General features: G+C 43.0%; 2 protein-coding genes across 16 annotated transcripts in view; one reads left to right on the forward strand and one right to left on the reverse strand.

Annotated features, from left to right (window-relative positions):
- Positions 1–3993, forward strand: part of ABI1 (abl interactor 1) — a 137808-nt gene extending 133815 nt beyond the window's left edge. For all 14 annotated transcript variants that reach the window (XM_021687131.1, XM_044915519.1, XM_021687135.1 and 11 more), the window contains one exon: positions 1840–3993. In XM_021687131.1, the coding sequence (XP_021542806.1) occupies positions 1840–2015 (176 nt within the window). In that variant the 3' untranslated portion in view covers positions 2016–3993. The remainder of the gene's footprint in view (positions 1–1839) is intronic.
- PDSS1 (decaprenyl diphosphate synthase subunit 1) overlaps positions 3986–22496 on the reverse strand; it is a 40532-nt gene continuing 22021 nt past the window's right edge. For both annotated transcript variants that reach the window (XM_021687138.2, XM_044915524.1), the window contains 6 exons: positions 20325–20436; positions 20106–20215; positions 12429–12509; positions 12209–12322; positions 6302–6382; positions 3986–4253 (listed from right to left, as the gene is read on the reverse strand). In XM_021687138.2, the coding sequence (XP_021542813.1) occupies positions 4113–4253; positions 6302–6382; positions 12209–12322; positions 12429–12509; positions 20106–20215; positions 20325–20436 (639 nt within the window). In that variant the 3' untranslated portion in view covers positions 3986–4112. The remainder of the gene's footprint in view (positions 4254–6301; positions 6383–12208; positions 12323–12428; positions 12510–20105; positions 20216–20324; positions 20437–22496) is intronic.

Below are 22496 nucleotides of genomic sequence, written 5' to 3' on the forward strand. Positions count from 1 at the left end.
TTTGAGTACCACATTTTAAGATCCTGCAAATAGGAATGTCTTCAAGAGGAGAATATCAGGAGGCAAAATATCTAGGAAGTGCACCTATAATGTGAAACAGTTGAAAGCATTGTTTCTAAGTTGAGAAGATTGCAGGGGAACTAAGTAGCTGTCTTCAAATTTTTATCGTCTAGAAGTAGGATTAGAGTATGAAACTTTGAGTTCCAAAAAATCCTACAGTGCATACAGAAGGGGGAGTTTAGCTCTTTGTATGAATTAAGATTCTGGAGAGTGGAATGGACATTGACTTGTTAATGATTAAGCACTCAGCAGTAAGCATAATTATATCAGAGAATATATGCATTGGGGAGGTGAAGTTGGGAACGACTAGGATTCATTTACAAAAGGACTTGGAAAATAGAAACAATTAATTTGTTCAGTACTCTTACCAGCTCTTTGTCTAAGTGAAACTAAAAGCATGAGGAAAAGAAAGCTTTCATTCTTCTTTGAGGGTGTCAGGCTTTTGTCATGATCAGTCTGAAAGTCCTCTACACCACACAAACTCTAATCTCTTGTGACTCTGAGTACAAAGAAATTAATGTTACCGAAGCTAATAAATAATTGACAAATTAATAAGTCATATGTTAACTGACTAAATTATTACACAGTTTTCCTTCCTAATGGTTTTCTAGTAATCACTCAGCTTTCTTGAATGTTTAGCCAAAAGTAATACCAGGATAATAATTTAGTATTATTTATTCTGTATGTTTTTGGGTTTTTTTGAAACTGGATAGGTCAGTGAGCTTATAACTATGATTCTGCTGCAGGATTAAAATGGAGGAGAATGGACTTGAGTTTACTTAATACAGTTTTGTAAAGGGGAAAAAAGGTTGCCTATTTTAATTTTGTGAATGGTGCTATGGATCAGTACTTCAGGTGTCTTCCTTATTTATAATTCACTAATTCAGAATAATTAGGAGAAGTTATCTTTCTCACGGGAAAAGGGAGTTCCAAAATATCTTAAGTGTCCTAACAACTGTTTTAAGAAAAAAGATAACACGGGGTAATGAAAATCTCTTTTCACATATACTAGAAAATTGCATATAACTTTAGAACTATCAGGCTATAAAGGCAGAATGAAGGAACAATTATATTCATAAACCAGTTGTTTGGGAAACTAGTAATGTTTTGATGACTGTCCTTTCCACAGCACTGTTTACAAAGGAAGTGAGTATTTTGAATTCAAAATAATCAAATACCACAGAATCGCAAACAGTTCTCTAAGTCTTAATTAATGGGTCTTTGCTCACCTATTTCCCCCTTTAAAAAAAAATATCCAGTTGACCTTTAAGGTATGTAAATACTCTTTTAAACAATCTAGGTTTGGCTCCATAAATTACATGCTTATTTTCTGTGGATGAGTAGCATGAGATTGACCTCCCAGGATATGTGTATTTTCAAATTAGGTTGGGTTGTTACCTGATTTACTGATTGGCTCTGTAGCTTTGCCCACTACGTATTTTGGAAAATGGTGTTTTGCAGTGGTTGGTGCTTAGTCGATATTTGAACAAATGAAACATCTAATAAATACAAAAATTCAGGGATCTTTACCGGATAGATTGGTTGAAACTATGGACGTCTCTCTAGTCAAATTGTAAATTTGGTCCTATGATCAGGCCAGTGATTTAGGCACATGGTTGGCCACTGACTTACCTGTTCTTACCGATGTAAGAATTAACAGTATTTGTACAAATGGTTGGTTTCGCTATACTATAGATTTAACTGGCATTGCATTTTAAAATACAGTTAAATGTTGGAAATAGTGCACTTACCATGGTATTTCAACTGTTCTTTCCATAGTTGTGGCAATATATGATTATACAAAAGACAAGGATGATGAGCTATCATTTATGGAGGGTGCAATCATTTACGTAATAAAGAAGAATGACGATGGCTGGTATGAAGGAGTCTGCAATCGAGTGACTGGTCTGTTCCCTGGGAACTATGTTGAATCAATCATGCACTATACTGATTAAATTTTTTTGCTTTTAAAGTAGGTTCTTAATCTCAGTCATACTGTGGGACTATTATGGTTAACAGAATTGTCTTAAAATGTTTTAAAACGTGCCCATTCTTTCAGGACATGCTGTTTTATTGGTATAATTGAATGTCTACCTGTAAGCATACATCTTTGAGGCAGTTTGTGTATTGCTAAACGGCAATATATACAAGAGGCTGTCCATAACTGATTATGCTTATGTACTTACTTACACAGTTAACTTTATGACCAGCCTAAGTATTCTGGGGGTGTGGGGTATAATATTTAACAAATCATGATTCAGATTGTACCATTACATGTTTCAGTGCAGCATGGTTACTAACGCTATGTCAGACTAATATTAAAATCAGAAAATTTCAATCCTGGTGCTGGTCATACTTTTTGTTTAGACTTTCTCATTCTTGAAATATACTATTTGTTTAAAGCATGCATACAAATTTATGTATTGAAATAAAAAATCCAAGATGCTTCCAATTTGTGTAATATTTACTTGGAGTACTCGTACTTAGGTCTCTTGAAATGAATTGAGTCTCTAAGGTCTCCATGTGAAACAAAACAAAGGGTTATCTGTAATGTTGTAATTTGTACCTAAGTTTTTTAATGAGTGAATTTGCATTATAAATTTTTTCCATTCATAAATATATAAGTGAACCAAAGGTTTTTGTCCTTTCATTCACTGGTTTGCTTTTAAAATAAATAAATAAATGAATAAATAAATGAGTAAATAAAAGATACTGATTTATTGCAGAATTATGGTTCTATTTTCTCAATATATTAACTTGGAAAAAAATATTAGCCTTGTCTCAACCTGTCCCAATGGCAGTGACTGATTTTTGCAGATTTAAAATCTGAGATGGGTATTTACAAGTCAATCTACTGAATTCCTTTTCTAAAGTAACTTTTTCAGAGCTCAGAAAATGTGTTAAAGTGTGCACATTCTGTAAGTAAAATTCTTAAGGACTGCCGTATCAGTCCTTTGGTTTTCCAGTGGATTGTTGTATACTGGATTCAATGAAAGGAAATTATAAGTATCTTTTACATGTTGTTTTTGTAGAAGTGGGTGCAATTGACTTTTGAATAGGCGCTATTTAATCCATTACCTGGCACTAGCAACTTAAAAAGGTTTTAAAAAAATAATTCATAAAAAGGTGGATCATGTATTAATCAGTGAACAGGGAATATACCTGACCAACAGATTTATATTGTCTTTTGAAATAATTGAAATGCAACACATGCACTTTGTGTGTCTCCTCTTAATTTAAGGGAAGGTTGGAGGGATGTTTTTTTCTTATCTTGTGTGTAATTCTGTATTGCCTAGGATATTAAATTAGAGCACTCAAGTGTGAGTTTCTATGTATTGAGTATTTGTTTGGATTTCAAATTACAGTTATGTACTGGGCGTTACAGACTTAAAACAGCATAGTAAATGGTAAGACTAGTGCAAAACATTTATTTCTGAAAATTAAAGGCCATTATTGCTATCAAATCAATGTGACTGTTGTATATGCATTTTGCCTTTGTTAATTTTAAACATGATTTCAGTATCACTAGTGATCAGCTAGCTACCTTTTTCATTTTTTTCAAGTGGAATGTTCTCTTAATTTTGTATATAACCTGTTGTCTAAATTTTATGTACAGTCTTTTATAATAAACCATTCTCCTATATGAAATTTTGGATACTGTTAAAATCTAATGTGGATTGAAATGTAGACTTCACAGTTTTTGTGACCTTTACTCCTATGGTGAAACACGATAAACCATTTGAATTTTAACATTGATTATTTATTTGTGTAATGGCTTTACATGTGGATCTTAACAGTGTAAACAATACCACATATAACCATCAAGATACCTCGATTAGAATTTACAGGACTAGAGTGACAGATTCGGATGGTTTAATTACATTTAAAAAGTTTTCTGAAAAAACTTTGTCAATAAAAAAAATTGCCCATCAATAAGGTTGAAATGATTTTTTGAAATGATTTTTGGTTATCTGCACATAAAGCAAAATATATTTCACAAAATTCTTTAGGCACAGTCTGGTAAAATAGCTGCCAGAAATAACAAAGAGTTGTCATTTATCTCTTGTGAGTACAATTTCTGAAAGCTGTATGAGGGCGTCTCTTTCAGGGGACGGTCGAAGTTTACTGATCTCTCTTACTGCTTCGTGGCAGTACCGCTGTGCGAGGTAGGTGGTCTGCTGTACACCGTCACTCTGGGGTGGGGGGGTGGACAGAACAAAAGAGGACAGACACATCACTCACTGATCAGCTCTTAAATTCCTGCTGTGATAGAGAGCTAAAATATATTTTTATCGAGATCAGGTTAATAAATAGCCAAACTAAGTCTCAAGTGCCCTCTCTCCAACTCATCACTCCAGCTTCCTCTGCCTACTGTGTTGAGGCACTTTTCTCAGACTGAAGCACATTTTTATTCTATCAGCATGCAAGGCAACTAACTCATTAATATTAAATAGCCACCTACTTTCCCTTATTTTTAAGTATTAAATTTTTAAGTAAAAAAAACCTAAAGTTCAAAAAAGAACATATACATAACGAAAGAGCGCATATGATGGAAATCAACAGTTCCTTTCTTCCAAAGACACCAGCTTTATCTGCTGGTTTTAATATCTTAATTAGCAACTTTAGTTATTATCTATTGCCTTTCTGCTGAGAAAGGTGAGGATTTAGCCCACCCACCCCACGCCTCCTGATTTGATAATCCTATTACCATCTTTAGTTCTTCTGTTAGTTACTTTTGTCATTATGTAGCACCAACTACTTAATCTCAAGGATACCAGTGTTCTTTAACACTATAGAGATTTGCATTCTCTTCTGGAGCCATGTTTTTATGCCATCTGAGCCACCCAGGCGCCCCTATACTGAGTTTTTAATAGTACTGCCAAACTACCCTCCAAAGAGGTGGTGATGCTTAACAATACAGAGAGTTAGTTAAGGGAAATACATCCTTTGGAGGGGGTCTTGCTTTTTGGAAGTCTGAAGGTAATTATTTGGAATTCTTTTAAGTACTGCACTAACCATAGATCAGACCACACATTAGCTTACTAAAAACTCACCCCATCTCATTCATTATATCTACTGGCTCCAAATGACTTTGGGTTTGGATTTTGGAAACAGCTCATTCTCAAAAGATAGTTCTTGAAAGTGAGAATATGTAAAAAATGGGGCGCCTGGGTGGCTCAGTCGTTGGGCGTCTGCCTTTGGCTCAGGTCATGATCCCAGAGTCCTGGGATCGAGCCCCGCATCTGGCTCCCTGCTCTGCGGGAGGCCTGCTTCTCCCTCCCTCACTCCCCCTGCTTGTGTTCCCTCTCTCGTTGTGTCTGTCAAATAAATAAATAAAATCTTTAAAAAATAAATAAATGGGGGGGCGACTGGGTGGCTCAGTCGTTACGCGTCTGCCTTCAGCTCAGGGTCCTGGGATCGAGCCCCACATCAGGCTCCCTGCTCAGCGGGAAGCCTGCTTCTCCCTCTCCCACTCCCCCTGCTTGTGTTCCCTCTCTCGCTGTGTCTGTCAAATAAATAAAATCTTTAAAAAAAAAAAATACGTAAAAAAGATCCGACTTCTACAGAAAAGTTCTGAGGATATGTGGCAGTGTATGTGAAATAAGCTCACAGCCCCTGAAGGTGAAACAGTCCGCCTCTGTGGGCTCTTTCCTTGAGGGACTAGGGACGGCCAATACTGAGGTGACAGTTGTGAGCACCCGATAACCTGGTGGTGGCAAAGGTGAGAGCCTGCACCAGGAGGCGTGTCTGGGTGACTGGAGGACAGCAGTGCTGCCAGTGGATTTGGGGAAGACTGGTTTCAAACCAGTGGGACTCAGTCCATACTACACATTAGAATCACTTGGGTAGCTTTAAAAAAAATCCTAGTGTCCAAAACCTTACCCAAGGCCACTTAAATTAGTCTTTAGATAGAAGGGAGGGGGGGTGGGGGGATGGGTTAGCCAGGTGATGGGTATTAAAGAGGGCACATTCTGCATGGAGCACCGGGTGTTATACACAAACGATGAATCATGGAACACTGCATCAAAAACTAATGATGTAATGTATGGTGATTAACATAACAATAAAAATTTAAAAAATTCTAGAGGAAAAAAGAATGACAAGTTTCTCTTTCTCAGTTTTGTCAAGTCAAGAATTGACCACACTTGGTTTTGTATCTAAAATTTGTTACATTATTTGGTTAAAGAACTTGGCAGTGTTGTACCTGCTCCGGCCTTATTTCTTCGTAAAATAATCATACCTGTAATACATATTGTCGAGCTCTGTCCACATCTCCAGGCAAACTGAACCGTCTCATTATCATAGCATTCATTTCTGGGAACTAACCATAAAGAAAGAAAATATTTATTGCTCTTCTGAAAATCAAATGTTCTAACACTAAGTTTGTAACAATAGGAAAAGACAAAAAGGTGATTAAATGTTCAGATTGGGGGGGCAATAAATTGTAGCAATTAAAGAAGCAGAGCTAAGAGAGACCACTTTCTCTCATCCATTTTCCATGCCCAGGGACTGAGCTGGTGCTCAGAAGAGGCAGCTGTTGATCCTTGTTCATTCTGATGTTCTTTCTATTCTATTCTTGGGTCCAACACTGAGTAAGAAAGAGTGAAGGAACAAACTACATCCCTAAAATCTCCTTGTTGGCTTCTCTTAACAGTTCTCAAACTTTAGATTGCACCAGAATCACCAGAGGCCTTCCTTGATCAGTAGGATTGGGGCCTCAGCATGCATTTCTAACAGATTCCCAGATGATATGGATTCTGCTGGTCTCTGCTGACATTTTGAGAAGCAGTGGCCTAGGATGAGGGTGGGAATTAGGCATTCTACTTTTAGTGCTAACCTGAGTGACACTTGAAAGATACTGAGGTATCTGAGCAGAGGGTATTATGAGCAGAGTTCTACCTCAGCAGCTCGTCAAGTGGGTCAGAGCAGGGGCTGCTCAGTGTTGACTGCATGCTGGTCAGTCGGGAAGCTTATGGTTGCCTGGATCTGCTCCCAAAGATTCTGATTATATTGGCTGGGGTGGGGTCTGGCCTGGGCATCAAGATTTTAAAAGCACTCCAGGTACTTTTAATGTGCAGCCAAGTTTGAGAACCACTGAATTACAGGAGGTAGAGAGGCCAGTCACGTTACTGTAGTTAATTTTAAAGACGACCAAAGTTAAGCTGTGGCACCAAGAGAAAAAAAGAAAATAGGTACATTGAAGATAAAAATCTATATTCTGCAACACGTAGCAACAATTCAGGAGAATTGTCACCATTAACAAAATCAGGAAGTCAGGACACCTGTCACTTCATTTCCTAGACCAGAGCTCTAGTCCTGGTGCCTCCATAGTCGAGTGCGCGCCATGACCTGTGGGTCCTAGCCTCCTCCTCAGTGTCGTGAGGGAGCTTAACCAAATGAGCTGAAATCCGTTAGCTCTAGCAGCTTCTGGTTCCCTGACATAAGAGGTAAGATAGGTTTGGTTCTGGACACATCAGTGCTTACAGCAGTTGCCAGTTTTTCCCTGGCAGTGAGCCTGAAGTTGTTGTCCTGTAACCACCACCACGGTATTAGTAATCCTAGAAGAAAAAATAGGGCACACATAGAAAAACCTCAACCGGATGATGACAGATGAAGAATTAAGAGTATTCCTTTCAGAGCAAAGTATGCATTGGAACAAAGTTCTAAACATGTAGAGGCTGCTCACATGCTTATAAAATGTAAAGGCCAGCAAATGGTTAGTTCTTTTTTTTTTAAAATTTTTTATTTATTTGCGAGAGAGAGAATGAGAGAGAGCATGAGAGGGAGGAGGGTCAGAGGGAGAAACAGACTCCCCGCTGAGCAGGGAGCCCGATGCGGGACTCGATCCCCGGACTCCAGGATCATGACCTGAGCCGAAGGCAGACGCTTAACCGACTGGGCCACCCAGGCGCCCCACAAATGGTTAGTTCTTAAAACCGGTAACTTGTTTTAGTTACTGGCCTTTAAGAATAGAACAATTTAAGTTTCACAGGAAACACATCAGGAAGCTCAAATCAATCAATTTTAGGGGTAGAAAAGCCAAATCAAGTAAGCATTTGTCTTAATACCGCATTCCAAAATTGGACTTCTGGAAGGCCATATCCTCAGAGCTGACAGGACACTGTCCTGGGCATCTAGTAAAATTACCTTGTTTATGGTATATGAGCTTTTTCTGCAGTACCAACAAGGGTGGTAAAATGTGCTGTGTGTGCTGACTCCTTTTACTATAAAAAGCATCGAGACAGCAAAGTTTGAAAAAATATTTGCAACGATGTGACTACATCCTTCCTTTAAACATGTGGTGTGTGCAATTTTAATATGCAAATACTGAACTCTTCCCCTAGGCATCCCCATCCCCCCTTAACTGTGTACGTGGAGGAGAAATGAGCGTGACGGGAACAAGAGTTGCCTGCTTGCAGATTTCTTGAGAAATAAGAAAATTTTTGTTTGTCCAGGCTGTTTTAGTTAGAGGGCCTACAGGGAGACCTTTTAAGAGTAGGACGAATCAGGGGTATCTGGGTGGCTCAGTCGGTGGAGTGTCCGACTCTTGGTTTCGGCTCAGGTCATGATCTTGGGGTGGTGGGATTGAGCCCTGTGTCCGGCTCCACGCTCAGTGGGGAGTCCGCCCCTCCCCCACTGCTTTCTCTCTTTCTCTAAAATAAATCTTTGTTGGGGGGGGAAGCGTAGGACAAATCATATTCTAACTGTGAAATGTATCCATAAACTAAACTACAAAGGTGATGAATAAACGTAGTGAGCTTATGCAAACAAAACCTGGGTAGCTAGGGGACCAGCTAGTCACACAGAAGCCCCTACGGCTGGTGCGGGGGCTGGGGCTGCTGAGGGTGGCTGGAAGTGCGGCTAAGGATGACATTTAGGTCTGGTGACTTATCAAATAAGAGAAGCAGAAGAAAGGAAACGATCTTTTAAAGGATTGAGAACTAATGTAATCTCATGAAAAAAAACCCCAAAAAACCCAAACACTTCTATTTTGTTTCTGAAGAGCTCAAGATCCAACTTACATGCTCTTTTAAAAGATCTGACATGACGTTTTTGTTCTTACAGGAAATATGTATACACATATAGATGTAAGGACACCGTCATCGCTGGGACCCCTCCAGAAATGCCGAAATTTTTCTTAAAATCCCCTGTTATCCAGAAACCTCTTTAGAGAGATGTCAAAAATAGTGAATTCCAAAGACAGGGAGTTTCTGTTAAGTTGCTGGGCCCAACAAATTCCTATTTCAAGACAATAACTGTGTTCAAAAGGAAAAATGGCTTCCCAAAGTTGCTTGTTGCGGTCGAGACTCAGAGTTTGCAGATGGAAAAACTCAAAGGCTAAGAATTGGCAGACAAAACTCACCCACCTACGGAAAAAGATTACAAACATCTTACAAGGACTCCGCTAAATGGGCAGGTTAATGACAGATCCAGAGGGCCGACACAGAGGCTCTTCTGGAGCGTCGCCAGTCCCAGAGCACACGAGTTACCTGCTCTGTGGGAAGCCCCCGGGGGATCAGACAAGCTCTCATCAACGTCCGCGCTGGCCATGGGAGGACATTGAGGAGTGAAAGGAATACTGGTCTTAGAAGAGTTGGTGTTTAATTGTCTGCTGTGCCATTTACCAGATGTCTAATTTTGGCCAAGTTTGCGCGTCACTTTCTTATTTGTAGAGTGGGCATAATACCTACCACAAAGAGGAGTTGTGAGATTAGAGATACTGTATGACAGAATCCTTTGCAAACCAGGAAAACAATGCATTTTCATTAAATGGAGATACTGCACAGTCTCGTGTTATTTTGGCATTTGTTTTACTCAAAATCACTTCTGGCCCCATAAATCTTTTCACACATTGCTGGCCCAAGAATCCCCTTTTTTTGACCGTGTAATCCACGGTAGAGCCTAAACTTGATGTTTTCTTTGAAAACAACTTCAACTTTTTTGAGTACCTTTTGCCTATGCGCCACAGGACAGAACAGCCAATCTACTTAGGAAACAAGCTCTGTCCAGAGTCACTTCCTGCTCAGCCTCACTGTGTGTTCCCTTTTCTAAGGCTGCCCTGGCGCGATTTTTCATTCCTTTTCCTACCACCTTATGGGCAGATGGGAACAGTGCTGTCTGGTGAGGGTGAGTGGGTGCCTCGTGATGCTGCATTTCCCAGTGAGACACCCAGAGCACTGTGGTTTGGGATGCTGTAAGCTTTTGTGTGTTCCTTTTCCTTGCCCTTTTTTAATTTTAACCCGGCATTTTTAATCTCTTATGTATTACTCACTAATTCATATGTAGGAGTGATCCATTTTTCCCCCTGACTTTGACCCACTATGTCCGAAGGGAGAATTATTCACTACTCCTTTGTGTAGAGGAAAGCAAATTAGTTTCTTCTGAAATAGGTTGACAGTAAAGCAATCAGAAGAGGCATCCATTCTCAATCAATCACAGACTCGGCTGTTAGTGTCACCGGGGTTCAGGACGACTACTTGTAACTGTCAAGATTTCTAAAAGTATGACACCCAAAGCTTTTTGGTAGACTGCAAGCTTCTTTCGGGAAAAGACCTGTTCCTTAGTCATCTTGATAACCTCAGGGCTTCACTAAAGGCATCTTCACTCACATTTGCTAACCAGAGTCTCTGGAGCAGGCTGACTACTGTTCGTAGTTGTCTAGACCGTGGGCAGTGACTGATCTTCTACCCTCGGGCATGCCTTTACATTTACAGGGCTCATGAGTTCTCTGCTTTTAGGTGGGCTAATGGTAAAAAATAAAATGTTCCTTGCTCATGCTTTCATGTATACAAGGGGATTTTATAAATTTTTGTCGGAGCTTAGCACACGTTTTAATATTCTCCTTGAGTTTTGGGGCCGGCAAGTTAGTCTCCATAGGAGAAAGGACCCATTTATAGCACGCCTTTTCCTTCTCATCTGTCTCAAAATTCTGTGAGGACAGAGCCTGGCAGTGAGGACAGGTATTTCCACAATCCAACATCTCTGTTCGGAGCCCTCGTTCCTCAGTTGACTGCTGTCCCCTGGCCCAGCAGCCCCCCTCCCCCCGGCCCCCGCAAAGCCATCAGCCTCCTCTGAGGAGAATTACCCGGGTTACAGCTCTGCTAGACAATGGATAAAAGATGATCTCTCCTTTCTTGGATCAGAAATTGATCAAAAGCAAGGTCACTGGTTTCAATAATGGAATCACTGAGTTCTATGGAAGACACAGTTTATCTTTGTAAATTCTGAGAAAGAACAGAGGCAAAAATCTCAGAAAGACTAAAAGTTACTAAAATTTTAGACCAAAGAGCTAATTTTTAATTTCATGGCATGGTGAAGAACATCTTACTGCTTTGCTAAGTTTTAACTGGATTAAATATACTACAAACATGAAAATCTATTAAAAAGATGTCCAGATGCCAGCCAATATCCCACTTACTTCAAACCACATTTGGCCCAGTCCTAAGCAATGTGGCAGGGCTCCAGAGCAGGTTCTAGAAACATCTGCCTCACAGACCCTGCAGCATCTCAAGTTCCTAAGCTCTCATCCACATTAAGGAGGATATGAAGGCAGCTTTACTTCCTTCCTTAACGGACAGTCCCTCAATCTGGAGAAGGAAGAAACTATGGTTCTAGCAGTGCATTCCACTGACTTCTTGACATTTTGAGGCCATGGCCAAGGCTGAGAGCAGCAGTCTCATTAAACTTCTAGAACTGCAGAATTTCTCAGAATTTCTTATGCTCGGAGGCCCTTCCTGTGCCTTTTTAAGGGGCTCTGAGGCACACCCCAAGTCCAGTCCCGAAATTAAGATGCGGAAGCCATTCACCTTGTCAGTGCCAAAAATATATGGAAATCCTCATAATGCTACCTTAAATGCACACAGCATTTAATCTGTAAAGTACCTCTTGAACATTATCTCCGTTCCTCCTCACTACGGCCCTGGGAGGAAAGTTGTAAATCTCCTCAGTGTCACAGATAAGGACACAGATGAAGCTTATAAAATAACATAACTGGTCCCAACATCTCAGTGGCATAGGCCAGGATCAAATAGAGATCTGAGGTCTCTTATGTAAATGCTTTCCCACGCCTTCCTTATCTGAACCTTCCCGTCAGCTGTGCCTGGAAGATACAAAAGCACTGTGTCAGAGGGAGTTTGGAAAACGTTACCTGTTGGCAAGCAAATAACACCGGGCCCGTGGCTAACCCAAGCTTCAGGTCCGCTGATGTTGGTTTGCCCATCTGGTCAGAACATGAGGTGAAGTCTAACACGTCATCTATCAGCTAGTGAATGGATAAAAGGAATGTCAGGAGGACGGCCACCCCAGGCGTCACCGCTGCCCTTCCCATTGTGCCAATGGGCCACGTTCCTAAAAAACAGACGACCAACCTGAAAGGCGATGCCCACGTTTTTTCCGTATTGATAGGCAATCTCATGCACCACTGGGTCCGGGCATCCTAGGACAGAGACCTGAAGCAGAAAGAGAATTCTGGAATAAGTTGCTGACAATGAGCAGGGCAGCCAACCGAGATGGTGAGGCTGTGTTACACAGTCAGGAGATCCCACCATCAGAATGAGACCAGACATGCACAGAATACCTGTGGGTTGTTTTTTTTTTTTTAAAGATTTTATTTATTTGACAGAGAGAGAGAAGGAGAGAGCCAGCACAAGCAGGGCGAGTGGCAGAGGGAGAAGCAGGTTCCCCGCTGAGCAGAGAGCCCGACGCGGGGCTCCATCCCAGGACCCTGAGACCACGACCTATGCTAAAGGCAGACGCTTAACGACTGAGCCACCCAGGCATCCCAGAATACCTGTGTTTTTAATGAAAGGGTTCCAGCCTCCATCTCAGATGGTTCTCTTAAATTCTAGGGAAGCTATCTGCCACCCCTCCTTTCCCAGGAAGACCTCCTTTTCGCTGCTTTCAGCACTCAGCAAACCTGGCCTAAATGTTGGCTCTATTTTTATTTTTCTATTGATTTAGCCATTTTTTGGGAATAGATATCTCATCTGCTCTAATTACACACGATGTTGCCATATATTTCGTTTGTAGTTCCTTTCTTTTAATAATTTTTGGTGATTTCACTTTTTTCTCAAATGCAGTTATTTCCTGACATGTCTGTAACAGCCTCTGCCCGCGCTTCACACAGACACTGTTTTCTCATTAGCAAAGGGTCTTCACTGGTCCTACTTGTTTGTTATGCAAGAAGTAATTAGCTACATAAAAGCCCCCGCCGCCCCCCCTTTTCCGTGGAAGAGAAATAGGACTTTTAAGTCTTTCTAAAACTCAAAAAAACCTAGCCGACACTGGCCACTTGAGTGCATTTCCCACTGCTCTGCTAAGCATGCTAAGCAGGTCCTGCCACATTTCTAGAAAACAAAGACTGGGTAAAAATCAAAAGGGGGGAGTGGGGGAGCGGCATCGACTTCACTGGAGAGGAAATGTCTATACTGAGTGCACGAGAAAGCCAGATGGCATCAGTGTCCTGCCTGCCGTGGGTCACTGATGATGATGAACTGGGTCTTCTGCCTTCAGTCCCGGCCTCCGCGCCCCCCTGGCCGGGCGCTCTGCGGTCAGGCCGCTAGGGGCGCACTTACGCCCCTTGCGACACTACGTGATCTCGGTGTATTACTTGGTATTTCTGTGCTTCGGTTTCCCCTTCTGTAAAATGCAGGATCCAGAGCTCTTAGCTCGTAGGGTTGCTGTAAGGAATGCATGTCATGCTACTTTTAAACCTCAGCACAGTGCCTGGCACCTGGTTATAACACTAGATGTTTGCTATTATTGTTAATAATCCTCCTCCTCCTCCTCCCCTGGGCGCAGAAACCGGAGCTGGGCAGTGTCCATGCACCCTGGCTACTGAAAGCCAGATCCCACTATTTGCTCAGCCCTGAGGATGTTTTTGATGACGCAAGGAAGCCTGTGACTGTGTCACGTTTGGCTGCACGCCCTCAGATGACAATGTGCGCGTCGTGAAAGGTCAGGCGGCCACTTCCTTGAGTGAATAATAAACTCAGAACTGCTACAGGGAGGGAGTCCTCTTTCCAACCTAGGAGACCACATGCGACACAATTTAGAAGCTCTGGCAAGAGTGAAGATATCCATCAACTTGGCTGAATGAATGAGCAGACGAGATTCGGGCAGCCAGGGATGCGCTGAGCTCAGAACACGAGGACACCGCCTTTCTGGATGGAAACAACTCCCAGGGCACTCCTGTCCACGCAGTTACCTCAACACAAAATAGCACCGAAGTGCCAGCTTCCTTCCTGAAAAGTCAAAGACATTTAAAAACTCCATTCTATTTCTAAACTCACGGGATTAAAATTTATGGAATACCTAGGATGAGCACTTTACATTATCTTAGTTAAACCTCACAACGTCCCATAGGCATTTCTTCTGTGGTTGATGGCTGCCAAGAGCGAACAATTCCTGATCACCCAGTACGCACAGGTCCTGGTCTGAGGTTTCCCGCGTGTTAACGGACTCATGAGCGAGGCCCGGAGGCCCGGAGAGTGCGGACCAGACGTCGGGGGCTGGGGAATGGCGGAATCAGAATGTGAACCCAAGAGGTCTGACTCCAGAGCCCGAGGAGGTCAAGTGACGTGCCCGAGGACGCACTCGGCCATGCGGTCGGCGCGCACCGGCCACCTCTCGCTCCCACGCGCTGACCCGGCCAGGAGCTGCTTTCGCCGGCGCCTCCTGCTTCGCGGGCGGGAACGGGCCATTTCCGCTCCGAGCTCGGCGACCGCGGTGTAAAAGGCCCGTCCTCACCGCCCGCAGAGAATCCTGCTCCCCCAGCCTGTGGACGGGTGGCCTGCGGCTGTCCCTCCACGGCCAGAAGGTCACAGGCCCCGCGTCTTTCCGGACGGGGGTGGGGGGCAGGGAATGGTTAAGGCAGAGAAGGCGGAGCTCGGCGAACCGTTCTGTGGGAAGCAGGCCCACGGCCAGGTCGGTCGTGCCTCTCGTGGGCGAAGCGCCGCACCTCCTGGAACGTAGCTGGGCGGGCGGGCAGTCACCTGCGGTACCGTCCTGACTCGCGGAGCTTTGTTATGGTTTCATACACTAGAAACGGACAGCAGCCTCCAACCCCAAACACAAAATCCCTAAGAATGGGAGGGAAGCCCTAAAATGGAGTAAAGAAAAAAAAAAAAAAAACACCTAACCTGTATTTCAAATAATAATGTAACCACACTGAAAAGGGATGAAAGGTAACTTCTGAATACAGATCTTTGATTGTATCATCCTCAGGCTAAAGACAAAAGGAGCTATAAACACATACTGAACTACTCGGGTTGTTTTGTTTTGTTTTTTTAAAGATTTTATTTATTTATTTGAGAGAGAGAGAATGAGGGAGAGCACATGAGATGGGGGAGGGTCAGAGGGAGAAGCGGGCTCCCCGCCGAGCAGGGAGCCCGATGCGGGACTGGATCCCGGGACTCCAGGATCATGACCTGAGCTGAAGGCAGTTGCCCAACCAACTGAGCCACCCAGGCGCCCCCAGGGTTGTTTTGTTTTAACAGAGATAGGAAGTTACCAATTTTTAAGCCCCTATGGTATATATATTCTAGGGGATTGAGCAAATAAATATCCTGAAGAGAATGGGAGCCAAGCTTCTTACTCTTGGGGAAAGGAGTTACAAGTACAGTTGACCCTTGAATAACATGGGGGTTAGGGGTGCTGACACTGCCCCCCATCTCCCCTGCAGTTGCAAATCTAGGTATAACTTTTGACTCCCCAAAAACTTTACTGTCTCCTTTTGACCAGAAGTCTCGCTGATTAACACATATTTTGTGGTTATATGCATTATATCCTGTATTCTTATAATAAAGCTAGAGAAAATGTTATTAGAAAGATCGTAAGGAAGAGAAAGGACTTTCAGTGCCATACTGTATTTATTTAAAAAAAATTAAAAAACACAACCTGCACAGAAGGACCTGTGCAATTCAAACCCATGTGGTTCAAAGGTCAACTGTATGGAAAGAAGGAATGCTCGAATAAATCATGAATCAGGTGGTTACCTCATGGTTGTAAATGCACATAGGTGAGGGGCGCCTGGGTTGCTCAGTCAGTTAAGCATCTACCTTCAGCTCAGGTCATGATTCCAGGGTTCTGGGATCGAGCCCCGCATGCTTCTCCCTTTCCCTCTGCAACCCCCCCATCTCTCTCAAATAAATAAAATCTTAAAAATAAAGAACTATATAATTATAAAAATAATAAATAAATAAACACACACACATAGATGGGATATAAAAAGACCAAGATAGATGCATATTCACACATACACATATTAAAATCTCCTAGCTCTGTCCACTGGGAGGGCCCAGTGATACCTAGGGCAAGATCTTGGTTTCTAAATACCATTCTCCACCAGAAAGAACAGGGGTCCTTGGAGAAATTATGAATCCCAGTGCTGGGAAGAGCAAGATGAGCCTGGAACATCTCCTGCTAGAAATTAAGAAAGTGCGGAAAGAATGAAGGGGGTGGATTAACAAGACACAGGAGCCAGGTTAAAGGGCTTTTCCCATTGGCCAAATAGAGGATACTTCAGCATTTAAATAAATTAAAAATAAAGGGTTATAATCTATAGAATAAGAATGTTAAGAGTCCATATAGATAAGATCGTCCTTAAAATAGAAGACCCACGGGGCGCCTGGGTGGCTCAGTCGGTTAAGCGACGGCCTTCGGCTCAGGTCATGATCCTGGAGTCCCAGGATCGAGTCCCGCATCAGGCTCCCTGCTCGGCGGGGAGCCTGCTTCTCCCTCTGGCCCTCCCCCCTCTCATGAGCTCTCTCTCTCTCATTCTGTCTCAAATAAATGAATAAAATATTAAAAAAAAAAAAAAGAAGACCCACTCTCTTGGAGAAGCGTGGTGTAGAAGGAATGACAGAATTACACAACCATCATTCACCACCATCGTGGTACTAAGTTGAAAGCATCATAAGCCGATGTGAAAACTGGAGTTTGATAAGAAGCAGATTTACATAATCTCAAAGTACCTTCCCAGATAGGGAAAAGCAGTAACTTTCAAGTGAAGAAACCAGGCAGTCACCACTGCAATCAAGTGATCAAAGTGAACATCACCAGTAAAAGGACATGTGCCCCCTGAAACGACGAACCAAGAAGGGGCATCCCTTCTGCTGTTTTCCTGCCCCAAATGCATAACCTGTATCTCAGTGTGCGAAGTAGCAAACAAATCCAACTCGAGAAGCTCAACAACATAACCGACTGTGCTCTTCAAAATATTAAGGGAATGTAAGAACCCAGACGGACCGGGGAACTGTTCCAGACGGAGAGACTAAAGATTCACGACTGCTAAATGCAACAGGAGAACCTGGACTGGATCCTGAACTGGAAGATTTTTTCTCCCTTTCTTATGACAGTATTATGACAGTTAGCAAAACAGGAATAAGGTCTATCCGCAGATTAGGTAAGACTATCGTACCAAAAGTCAGTGTTCTGCAAATACGAGCCACAGAACAAAATCCTTTAGTGGCGCACCGTGGCTTTGAAAATAAAGTAACAGGAAGAGAGCCCACTGATGCCAGGCCCTATGCAGCACTGGAAAGAGGAGAAATTCAGAAAGAAAAAAAAAAAGGAAGAAAGAAAGAAAACCAAATGAATGCAGGATTACCATACCCAGTTCTGGGTTCGAATCCCAGCTCAGCCACTGTCTGACTAACACTGGATGGGCCACTGGACCTCTCAGATCTCATTCCCATCAGATTTTCTAAGGGAACAAATCATGGCCTTCATTGGGAAGCTCGAATGTATTCTGCCTATGTATACAAGTAAATAACACTTATTTAAAAATGTTACTACTATTTTCATATCAGCCACTGTCCTAAAACAATCCTAGATAGCCCTTTCTTAGATTTTATACTATGTCTACTAAAAAGCCAAGGAGTGGTTAAGGGGGGGTGGTGTCTTTAACAGAATAAATTATAAGCTGCTCAATTTCCTTCAAATTCCCATGACATCTTAAATTCTGATTCGTTATTCCGTAATAATTCTGTTTAAATTCTGTATTCCCTCTTTTTGGCACTTCTAGTTTGCGTTGCATGAACTTTTGGAGCCCCACATGTCTTTGCATTTTGAATACCAGGAGTATATAAAAATAGCCATGTTGAATATGTAACACCTCTGGAATATTTCTACCCATAGGCACTTAAATATAGAATCTTTTATTTAGAACGCTCACACTATGATTTTGCTTTATTATTCTAACAGTTCTGGGGTTTAGGAATAAATCACAGAGAAAGTGGGTCGTTGTGGGATGACACCAGCATGCCTCCTAGTGGATAGCATAAAGCATTTCATTTTTAAAAAGGGCTGAGCCGTGTTAATATACACGTCTACTGGTACCTTGCTAATCTGTGAAGAACGAGGTGCAATTTATAAATGAGTATGTGTGCTGTAACAGATCAAATCTGGCTTCCCAAACAGAGAGGAGAGGGACCACAATTCAGGCTTTCCTTGGTGCTTCAGGTCCATCTCCTTGGCCCTTTGTAGGGTTTGATCACTGCGGGCATTCGCACCTGCCTGGTTCTCATGGGGCACTGCGGCCGTGTGCCTATGGGATGTCCACTCTGTGTGAACGACGACTCTCAGCGTGTCCAGTTCCAACAGCCCCACTAGCCTCCAGTGCTTCCCGCTGCCGTCTGCAGCTTGTGAGATCATCCGTGAGCTCCACCGAGCGCGCCTTATGAGATTGGCGCCCCATCTTCATGGACATTTTGACCATCAGAGATATGATGGTCAATGAAGGGTTACTGTGACAGCTTTATGGCACCCCATTTTAAAATCAGCCATTCTTCTATTCAGCATTCTAGTGTCTACCATATTTCCATCCATCTCTCTATTTTAAAAAAACACACCTGTAATTCCTTGGAAATAAAATATCAGCCCTTTCAATAAAAACAAAAATGGCTGAAATCATGGCCAGCATGTTCCACGTAATTCACATTTCTTAGAGTTTCCATTACGTCTTTTTAGAAAGAAAATGTCCTCATCCTTTTATGACTCACAATTATCCATTTCTTGACACTTTTCAGAACTGACACACTCTTGGCAAGGGGCCTTTCTCACCAGAGAGGCCCGAGGAAAAGCTCTCTTTAATTGCAGGAATATTAAGAGCGCATGAGGGCAGCAATGTACACCTGCCCCTGGAGGGCTCCCTCTGTCGCTGCTTTGATCTCAAGGAGCTAGTGCTTGCCCAGGATTTGTCTCTGCCACGTTGGTTAGGCTGACAGCCAGTCAGATGAGCAATGCTATGGAGAGAACCGGCTCTCATTTAGGGGCTAGCACTGAATACCACTTGTTGTAGTCTACAGACTCAGGAGAATACGGACTTTTAAAAAAAAGAAGAGTGGAGGGAAAGCCAGGGAGAGAAAGCAAGGGAGAGAAAAAGTTACAGTTCACACTTGATCTATATCCGAAGAAAAATGGCTTGGGTTTTGTTTTGTTTTTTTTCCTCTTCTCTCGGGGCTTGAACTCATGACCCTGAGCGGAGATCGAGTTGGACGCTTAACCCACTGAGCCACCTGGGTGCCCTGAAAAATGGCTCGTTTATATGTCATGTAAAAAGACTGGGAGGATCTACTACTCATAAGAAAGAACACTAGGACAATCTAATCGGCATTTTCTCCTGGGCAAACAGTGTATTTAAGAAGACAGCACTTTGACACTTTTTCAGGGTAAACTGTCAGAAATGGTATACGGGACAACAATCGTGAAAGAAATTATTTATGAGAAGTTGTTGCAAACATCACACAGTTTGGAGATCAGACCCAGTGCAGAGGGCTTATTTTGATTCTGCTCTTGGGAGGAAAGAGGAAAAGTGAATGTCCGCCTAGCAAAAGAAGACCGCAAAAATGGGCCCCAAGGCAGAAGCTCTCCGTTGTTTGGGGATGTTTGGGGATGTCATTCTTTTCTCAATGACCTCATGGGATTTTGGTTACTATTTTAAGGTTCTCCAGTGAAATGTTCCCCAGGAACAGTAGTTCCCAAGAAAGAGCAATGAGGCTTTTTTTTTTTTTTTTTTAACTCGAACAAAGACAGAACGTACATACTGCTTTACAACTGTTGGCTATCAGACTGGCAGTCTTCTTGAAGGTCTTCTCAAGGTAGTGTGCAAATCTTTCGTTCTCGTTTTCTTTTGACCCTAGCTGAAGAAATTCACCTAGAAAGAAAGAAAGGGGTCATTTGCGACATGGCTTGATTGCCTGGCTATTTAGACGGGGGTTAGACGGGGATTGAATAAAAAAGAAGAAAAGTCAGAATTAACCTACCGCGCACCAAATCTTCAATAACTTGGGTTAAAATAGATATCACAGTTGTATTTCCAATTCGTGCCAGAGCTATAGATGCTGCAGAAAGAATTAAATCACCAGCAAGAACAGCCTGGAAAAGAAGAAAAGAAACTTTTGGAGAAAAGTATCAGCGCAGTGGAGCCCACGGTGGAGCTGGCTCCTCAGAGGAGACATTCGGGATGGGAGCGAGGGGTCATCTTGGCCCCAAGTTCCCCACCGCTCGTCCTCAGCAAGAGTCCGTGCAATAATCAGTTACAGATTCGGAACATCCCTGGCACTAGATCGGTTCCCAGAGATTACCCATCTTTCTCCCCGGTTCAGAGCAGAGCAAGTGAAGGCCTGGAGACCGACAGCATCGCACGCTCTTGCTTCATGCCCGAACCTGCCAGAGTCCAGCAGCCCCTGGGGTCGGATGTGCTGGAACACTCACGCTTGTCTCAAGCCACGCGGTTGTGCCTCTGCACTGTCTCTCCTACTCAGAAAGTCCTTCCCCTTCTTCCCTGGGCAGACGCGGCTGCATAGTTAGCTCAGGTGACACTTCCAGGAAGTCCACCGGGATCTCTCAGTCTGCAGATGCCTCCCCTCTGTGCGCGCGGCACCCCGGGCATGCTGTTGTCTTCACCCACTAATGCCCTCTTTACCGAACTCCCTGAGGGCACGGGCTGGGGGTCATCTCGGCTGGTGTTTGGCACACCCCAGCGCCTGGCACAACGCGTGCTTTTCTCAGTGAAAAGCAAACCTGGGCATCCTGGCTCCAAGTTCAGTGCTCTTTGTGCTCTGCACACTGCCCCTCGTTCCTAGACAAAATTTTCTGTACTGAACACTAGATAATCGATATTTTTCCAATCTTCTTTACATTGGGAGTAGATGCCCATACTGTACTTACAGCTTGTTATAAATTATACATAACTGAATTATACCCTGTAATCAAATATACTCATTTGCATAAAGACATGCTTGAGTTTTATTATAATTAGTATAATTATAAATTATAAATGGTAGATTCCATAGAAATTATAATTCATAGTTTTCAACATCACATTTTAACTTTTTTGTCTTTTCTCTAGTATCTAAAATTAGTGTTCAGTATGTTTACCTATTAAGCATTTTATATAACATTGTACAAATTATCTCGACATAAACATAAATACACATTTATAGAGTCATTGTACCCATGATGATATATATGGATCCCTCATCTACCCCTCCATCATTAGCACCCCTCCATCATTAGGATTCTGGATCTCTGGCTTTTATGTCTTTCTTCTCCTGGCCCCAGGGATCCCAGAGGCCAAAAGGTTCCAGCGTATGAAGATGAAGCCACCAGGCTGGGCTGGAACCCAGGCAAGGTACCAAGGGCTCCTGGAGGAGGCGCTGTGTGAATGGATTTTTATTGGAAACACAAGTACTTCCCGTTGAGAGGCGGGTGGGGGGAGGGGAGGCGGGTGGGGGGAGGGGAGGCGGGTGGGGGGACCAGGACGCTGGCAAGTGGGCCGCCCCAGCTGACCAGTCTCAGGCTGAAAGAGGCCACCAACAACAGAGGTGATCACGGGGGTGGGGGTGGAAGGGAGGACTAACTAGGCAAGGAGAAGACCCGAATTTGTTTTCTTAATAAGGCTTTAGGACAGGCCCTGAAAACGGACAGTTGACTGCAGGGACATGTCATAAAGGTACCCGTGACCTCTCCAAAATGAAACTGCACCCCCTCCCTTTTTTAAACAACCTTCTTTGATGTATGGAATTCGGCCAATAGGACACGAAACCTTTTAATTAAAAATCTGAAATAAAAGATTTGTAAATGAGATTGCAGGACTTGATACACAGCAAAGTCATGTACCCGAAAGCAAAACCAGCATGTGAAGATAACAATTAATATACACTTCTTCTTTTTCATAAGGGCAATTAGAAAACAGGAGGGAACCGGGTACTATATGCATGGCAGGGAAGGTGAGCAGAAGGAAACTTTGTTCACGCTGATGTTTGGTTTGCCCTTCAAACAGGCAGAGCGGCCAACGGAGGTGTGTGCTGGGGGACACCGCCCCTGAACAAAAGGCCTGCACGTCTTCCTGCTCATTCGCTCAGCGCTGTTCCCGTGGCTTTAAATCCCATGATTTAAATATCTTCAGGCAAAATCCCCATTTCCCCTTCAAG

The sequence above is a fragment of the Neomonachus schauinslandi genome, chromosome 5 (genome assembly GCF_002201575.2).
Source record: "Neomonachus schauinslandi chromosome 5, ASM220157v2, whole genome shotgun sequence".
NCBI classification, from domain to species: Eukaryota; Metazoa; Chordata; class Mammalia; order Carnivora; family Phocidae; genus Neomonachus; species Neomonachus schauinslandi.